The 7384-nt window shown below is 39.8% G+C and overlaps 1 protein-coding gene across 16 annotated transcripts in view; it reads right to left on the bottom strand.

The window, feature by feature from the left end:
• LOC109544873 (paired box protein Pax-5) overlaps window positions 1–7384 on the bottom strand; it is a 111997-nt gene that overhangs the window by 21648 nt on the left and 82965 nt on the right. For 12 of the 16 annotated variants that reach the window (XM_048668956.1, XM_048668953.1, XM_048668947.1 and 9 more), the window contains one exon: window positions 6329–6547. In XM_048668956.1, coding sequence (XP_048524913.1) covers window positions 6329–6547 — 219 coding nt within the window. The remainder of the gene's footprint in view (window positions 1–6328; window positions 6548–7384) is intronic. The other 4 variants (XM_048668949.1, XM_048668952.1, XM_019915282.2 and 1 more) reach the window with 1 other exon arrangement.

Genomic DNA, 7384 nt, shown 5'->3' with positions numbered 1-7384 from the left:
ACGAATTATTTATCAAAAAGTAATCAAGAACTATCACCTAGAGGGTATCCTGCGACACACTTAGGCTTAAGCTGTAAGAGAAAATTCCAATTAGTAGAGAAATTAATTTGAAAAATTACATTGACGTTTCGCTAGCTATTTTTTGCTATCGTTATCAAAAGAACCTAAATGTAAACCAATAATAAATATTAATAATAATAACTGACAATTTGCACAGGGGAATTAGCAGAGCGAATTTTCATATACTGTATTATCCTACTATTGTTACACAATTTATTAACGTACTCTTTTTTAGGTTCATTTAGGTTCTTTTGATAACGATAGCAGAAAATAGCTATCGAACCGTCTAGATAATTTTTCAAATTAATTTCTTTACTAATTGGAATTTTCTCTTACGGCTTGAGCCTAAGTGTGTCGCAGGATACACTCTAGGTGATAGTTCTACTTTTCGATAAATAATTCGTTTTTATTGCGAAATAGGAGCACTATTTATCAATCTGTAATAAAAGACGTGAGAAAATTCTGTCTTTTTTAAAGACAAAAAAAATTTTTGAGGCGAAATACCCAAAAAGAAGTTTGTAAAAAAATGAATCCGCTTCAACAATATAGAACTTATCTACAACCTAACTTTGTTGTGTTTCCTTTCATTCTTTTCTTTGATTATTTTGCATTATCGTAACTCGATCTCTTTATATTATTTTATTTGCTCTAATAGAACTGAACCAAACTAATGGAAGTTTTCACGGTTTTTCTTTATTGGTACTCAAAAAACCCAATCTAGATCGTTCGCCTCTAAACTACCGCCAATTTCTGCAAAAGTTGCTCTTCAGGATCACCTTAGAAAGTGACTTCGAAAATCGCAACTTGTTTCCATAAAGAGCCAAAGGAAACTAACCCAAAGCTCCAAAACTGGAGCAGATAGAGACGTGAGAGTTTTGCCTAACTGTAAAAGCGCATTTGCTTCTATAAACGCACAGATTTTCCCAAAAACTCAACCATGGGGATAATTTTACAGCATTTTTCAGAAATTGCTCTAAAACACGCAGTCGAATTTTTTTCCTGAAAGAGCGGCACCCATTTTTCAAAAACTCACTCTTCAACGAAAATATGCAGACTTTTTTTGTAAATTTGTACAGGTGAAAAGTGCAGAGACTAAGTGAAAGCAGCGAACTGCTCTCAAACTTGAACAGATAGAGCAGTTGAACTTATTTTGCTGAAAAGAAGCGTTTTTTCGTTAAAGACACTGCAACTTCTCAAAACTTAGCTACAAAACTAGCAGTTGACAGCTGTGAAACCAGAAGAAGCGTGATTTTTCTAACGTACACCAAAACCTCCCTGTTCAGGGTTCTCTTGATAGGGATCTCAATTTCCAAGAACGTATTTTTTAGCATCCAGTAGAATTTTTCTTTGAAAATTAGCACCGGAAACATCGACGCTTAATCAGTAGCTTCCAAAATCGAGAATCGAAAGTAGTCAAAATAACTCATGATGATCATCTGGGAGAAGATCGTTTTTGAAAATTGCCAGTTGCAACCTGAGGACACAAAGTGCAAACAACCCATTACTGAAGCTCCAGCTATAAACGCGTATCCGATAAGACCGAGCCAATAATTGGACGAAAAAAACAGAGTTTTCTGAACAAAATCAGGCGGAAAAAAATCGTCACTCCGACCCTGTGCTCGGTCAAACTAATTGCACCAGCTAAACACAATTGGACAAAAAGTCGCCATTGTTTCGAGCATCTTCCGCCGTTCTCTCAGCATGGCGTCATGTCCGGTTCCGCTGGGCCCCCCGGCCGCCCCCATTCCAGCAGGACCCTCCTGTGAACTTTGTCGTTCGTTTTCTTCTTCGTCTATTTTTCGGTTTGGCGTCGCGGTTTATCAGGAAACTGCGCTCCCAACTCTGGACCGTCTCGAGTTTTAATGGAAAATTATCGGGTTGAGCTCGATGACTAATTGCTTTCGTCATATTTTTCGCCACACAATAGGAAACAACCGTAGAAGATGAGCATTGTTAGTCAGTGCAGAAGTAATATAGTTTCCAGCACACTCAGTTGTTTTTCGGGGAGTTTTCCTAATGGACGTGGACGAGGCACGAGTTATTTTCAACAGTCTTGAAGATGAAGTAGGCATTCATTCAACGTAGAGAAACTGCAAACAGCTATTGGATCTGCTGATGGGTTTTTTAGGCCCCTAGTATGAGATCACGTGAGTGAGCAACGCAAATGAAACTCACGCCTCAGTACAATGCAGAAGAATGTTTTACATATAGAGGGTCGCTTTCTGAAACCCAATCGAATAAAAGCGCATGGTGATCTAGAATAGAAGCGCCAGCAATAACCTTAAAGAACGAATAAAAGAGCAATATTGCGGCGATAACAACGCAAAAAGAAGCCGGCAAAGCTCGATGATGGCAACTTAATGTGCGTGGAAAGGAAAGCTTTTATTTTAAGTGCATTTAGCCCTTCCAGTGCGGCATTCTCGTTTAGACCAGCAAATACATAATTTCTCAGGTGCATTCTCATGCCTGCAAAGTAATCTGGCGAAACTTAATTCCGCCGTATCAATTCCGGCCGATTAAGGGCGGCCTAACAGCCCCCTGTCGAGCCCTTAGAGGGCCACTTAAAGTAAATTGTTTGACGATTTCGTCGAGCCGGCTAATCCAAATCATTGCTGACGCGAAGGGCCGATATTCCACCCCAGAAAAATACGGTCTTCGAATCGACAGATATTTATTTTAAAAGGGCGGTTTTTATCCGAGCTGTTTTGGTGGCAATTATTTGATTGGATCACACGGAAGTCTTACTTTGTATCGGCAGGAAGTCGAGTGTGAAACAACGACAAGCTGTGGAAAATCAGCCAGAAATGAAAAATTTGTCAGGTTTCTCAGCGATTTTTTACTTCGCATTTCCTCGATACTAAGCTCTTGCTAGACTTGGAAGGAATCTTCGTGATTTGAAAGTCTCAGTGTTTCAAGCGTCGCTAAAAACCCCGAAAGTTAACTTCAAGATACTCGGCTTGAGTCTCATCAGATGCATCCAGGCGAGCAATTTTTTGCTCTTTTTCACATCCAAAGTCAATTATCGCAGGGAAACTTTCCATCTATGGATAGCGGAAACGGAATGAGCGCTTATGCAAATGGCGTGCCCCGTTTTGCGGTGTGTTTCGGTGATCGGCGCTCGTCTCGCGAATCTGAGACGCAGCCAACCGTTCCGGAACCGGCTTTCTTCTCCTATTGATTTTCTCCAACGTTAGCCGCCCCCTGATAGGGCGGCATTTGCTCCCCAGGGTGCCCAGAATCCACCCTTGAACGCTTTCTTTGCCGCCACACCGCACAGTGTGTACCTTTTGATTCGAGAGGGTCTGCAGGCCGTTTTTTTACTTTCAGCAAAATTTTACAGTTTCTTGTTTTTTTGCTGCCCACAGCTGTTTTGGTGTTTTTCCCCATTGCCGTTTGTATCCAAAAAATCCTGTCAGGGTTAGTTGACAAAGAACAGCGGTTTTTTTAAAGGATTTTTTTTATGAACATGAATGAATTAGACCATTTTTTAGTGCTTTTTACTGTGCAAGCTTTGTTAACGTGTACTTTTATGTTACAAATCAAAATTAATTCCTGGGTTTCAGTCATTTATTCTATTTATCAATTAAAATACGTTTCGGTGTATTTTTCCACCATCATCAGTTTTTATGTGTAGCGTTGTTGCTACTTTAAGCCTTGGCATACATTTGGTAAATGTATGTAAATGAAACCCAGGAATTAATTTTGATTTGGAATTGAATCACAGTCAGGAAAGTATGCACTTTTATGTTACGTTAACAATTATTTTATTTCTGCAACATTTTGTTTGCAATGCGTTGTGCTTATTTTTCACTTTTCATGCATTTTATCCCTTCATGTCCTCTTCTTAGTTCAATGAAACTGGTTAGTTTTTCGGTCTTTTAAGTTGTCGCGGAAAATAAATTAATCCGGATGATTCGCAAGTACAAGCGGGGAGTTCTTCGGAGATGGTTTACTAATTCCAATTTCTCTCACTTTTATGTCCATATATTAATTACCCGGAGTTGGGGCTAACTAAACATCCTGCTACCATTATTTTCCTGTGGTTTTCTGCAACATTTTGTTTGCAAAGCGTTGTGCTTATTTTTCACTTGTCATGCATTTTATCCCTTCAAGTCCTCATCTTAGTTCAATGAAACTGGTTAGTTTTTAGGTCTTTTAAGTTGTCGCGGAAAAGAAATTAATCCGGATGATTCGCAAGCACAAGCGGGAAGCTCTTCGGAGGTGGTTTACTAATCCCAATTTCTCTCACTTTCATGTCCATATATTAATTAACCGGAGTTGGGGCTAAATAAACAACCTGCTACCATTATTTTCCTGTGGTTTTCTTCAACTTTCCTTCAAAATGGTGATTCTACTACTATCAGGTTTCTATGCATCTAATATTTTTCAAATCAAGTTTGATTTTGCTATTGTAAAAATGCCCCATTAATTTAATTTACTTCTGAATCTTTCTTTCGATTCATACATTTCGTCAAAGTCTGATTTCTAATCTCTTTCTGAATTTGTATTTGGCAATAGTCTGTTTCTGTTTCTAATATTTCCTGAAGGCTCACAGTCCTTCGGACACTAAAAATAATGAAGTGCAAAAGTTCATCATGCTCATCTAAGTAAGAAACCGTTTCGAATTTGGCAAACCTTTGCGTGGCGAAGAGCAAAAAAATAACATCAGAAGCAGTCGCTAAGAGTACGGTTTGCACATGTGTGTTGGGTAAAACGGACTAAAAATTTAATTTCCAAGTAAAGCAGCAAAATATGTTTAAGTCACTTGAACACTACTGATTAATCACTTTGAAATCCACATCGCACGAATAAAAGTATTTTAATATCAACACTAGGAAGCGCACACACATGGCTGCATTAAAACACTATTCGAAAATGAAACTCTGATTGCCTTAATATGAAAAAAGCGATCCCCCTCAAAGGGAAAATAGACCCATTAAAAAGCGGTCAAAATATGGATCAACGCTGTGGGATAAACATTGGACACGTGATGGAGCGCCGTTCTTCGGGCCTGCGGCCACGTGCCACATGGAATAGCACTTCGTTTAAAAGTCATTTGGAACAATGCCGTCGAACGAAATTGACGAATTTCCGAATTTGTCACGCTGCAGGAAAACTTTCGATTCGGCATGAGTGAAGTTTTTCCCAGCCGATCTGCAGCTCCAATTTTCCACGGTGCCTAAGAGGAAATTCACTATTTTAAACTTGTCGGGTTGAAAAAAGCTTAAGCAGGACCAGATCCATTGCAAGAGAAGCTTTATTTATTTTTTCCTGTAGAGGAGCTTTCCCAAGAACACAATTGCAAAAAGCTTTAGTAATTTGCAAAACAATACGAACTGAAAGACGAGCCACAAAGTGAACTGATCTTGAAATGTTACAGCGGCCCAGTTCGTCTGAAGAGCTGAGTCAAATGTGGAAAAATCCCCTACAGGATGAAACATATTTTGCGACTTAGATCGTGCCAAAGCACATGAAATCGACTTTTTCGCGATCAACAGCCGGGTTTTGCAGCTCGCAGGACTTAAAACCGCAGCCTTTCCTGCAGGATTCAGGTTGAAAATTTCGCATGGCCAACTGTAAAAGCTTTCTCCAGTCGTATTAGAGGCTCCGGCTGCCGGTAATGTAATTTGCATTGAAACTTATTAGTTTCAGAGTTGCGTTTTGTTTATCAAAGAGTCCGCGATGGTACAATTAATGTCGCCCCCGCTTTTGATGGCTTTTTGCCCCAAAACAACCATTTGCGGAAACCCACTTTAGGTTTGTGGATAAATCGAAACATTTGTAGCATTAAGATTTTGGTTGCACCTAGAACCACCAATAAACCAAAATGTTTACATCATTAACAAGACAAAAAAGCTGAAAATGATTCTTGAATAGTCAATTCCAATCGAGAAGCACACGGAAGGATTATTCTCGTGGGGCGAAAATAAATTGCGCCGCTTTCAAACTACCCCTTACAATGCGCTTTCGGATCCGCCTTCTACAAACTGTAGTACACTTTTGATAAAGACCTCAAATGGAAAAATCAGTAATTCCCCCCGTTGCAATGATTCTATTTAAAAAATTCCATTGCCCTCGTAAGTGAAACATATTTGCGTCCCCAGGGATGCTCTTAGGGGCGGTTCACATAGCCAACCGGCATGCAGAGTTGCGAAATGCCGGTAATTTCATTCCAAACTGTATGGATTAGCGATCAAGGGGCCGCCACATGTGCCAACTTGTTCGATTATTGCTCATTTCAGAGAAATTATGAATAGGAAAAACTCACCTATTTATCGACGAGACACTGGGCACATTATCCTGCGAACAGATGCCTTCAGCCAGCAGCCGATCGCGAATTTCCCATGCAAACATTGTGGGATTTTCTCGCTTGTAGTTTGCAATTGCGTCTACCACTGGGGGGGTGGCAACTTTCGGCTTGGAACCACCAATCACTCCCGCCTTGAAACTGCCAGTCTCGTAGTACCTGGAACAGGGGAGGTTCCATCTATTACATATTTGAAGATTCGATTATTTGATTAGGAACCCGCTTTTTGCTTGGTTCAAGGCCGGATCCAGGGGGGGAGTCATTCGGGTCATGACCCCCCCCCCATTCAACTCTTTATCCAACGATGCCAAAACGAATTATCTGGCTCGAATGGTTCTTGAGAAACTTCGAAAAAAGCAGCGTCATGTTCAAGTGGATTTTGCAACTCAAAAAAAACCACGCAAATCTAAAACTTCTTGAATTCAAGCATTTTTTAAAAAAACTGCCAACATTTCCTTATCGATGGTTCACTTTCTAAAAAAGCCATTTATTTCTGCCCAGAATGATGTACAAATGAGCGTTCTTGCTCATTTTGCCTCCGAGAAATGAGCAAAAACGGGACGGAAAACATGGAATTTTGGCCTAATCTTGCACCGAAGTGTCTGATATTCAAATTTCGCTTTCTGGGTCAAAACTACTCGAATTTCCTCACTCCCGTTGTTAGGACTGAATCGACTTTTCAATTCTATATCCAACGATGCCAAAACGAATTATGTGGCTCTAATGGTTCTTGAGAAACTTCGAAAAATGCAGCGTCATGTTCAAGTGGATTTTGCAACTTAAAAAAAACCCACGCAAATCTAAAACTTCTTGAATTCAAGCATTTTTTGAAAAAACCGCCAACATTTCCTTATCGATGGTTCACTTTCTAAAAAAGCCATTTATTTCTGCCCAGAATGATGTACAAATGAGCGTTCCTGCTCATTTTGCCTCCGAGAAATGAGCAAAAACGGGACGGAAAACATGGAATTTTGGCATAATCTTGCACCGAAGTGTCTGATATTCAAATTTCGCTTT

The sequence above is a fragment of the Dendroctonus ponderosae genome, unplaced genomic scaffold (assembly GCF_020466585.1).
Source record: "Dendroctonus ponderosae isolate FM_Combo_2020 unplaced genomic scaffold, Dpon_F_20191213v2 Dpon_F_20191213_8, whole genome shotgun sequence".
Taxonomy (NCBI): domain Eukaryota; kingdom Metazoa; phylum Arthropoda; class Insecta; order Coleoptera; family Curculionidae; genus Dendroctonus; species Dendroctonus ponderosae.
Note: the sequence above shows the minus strand (reverse complement) of the source record. Positions and strands in the feature narration are given on the sequence as shown.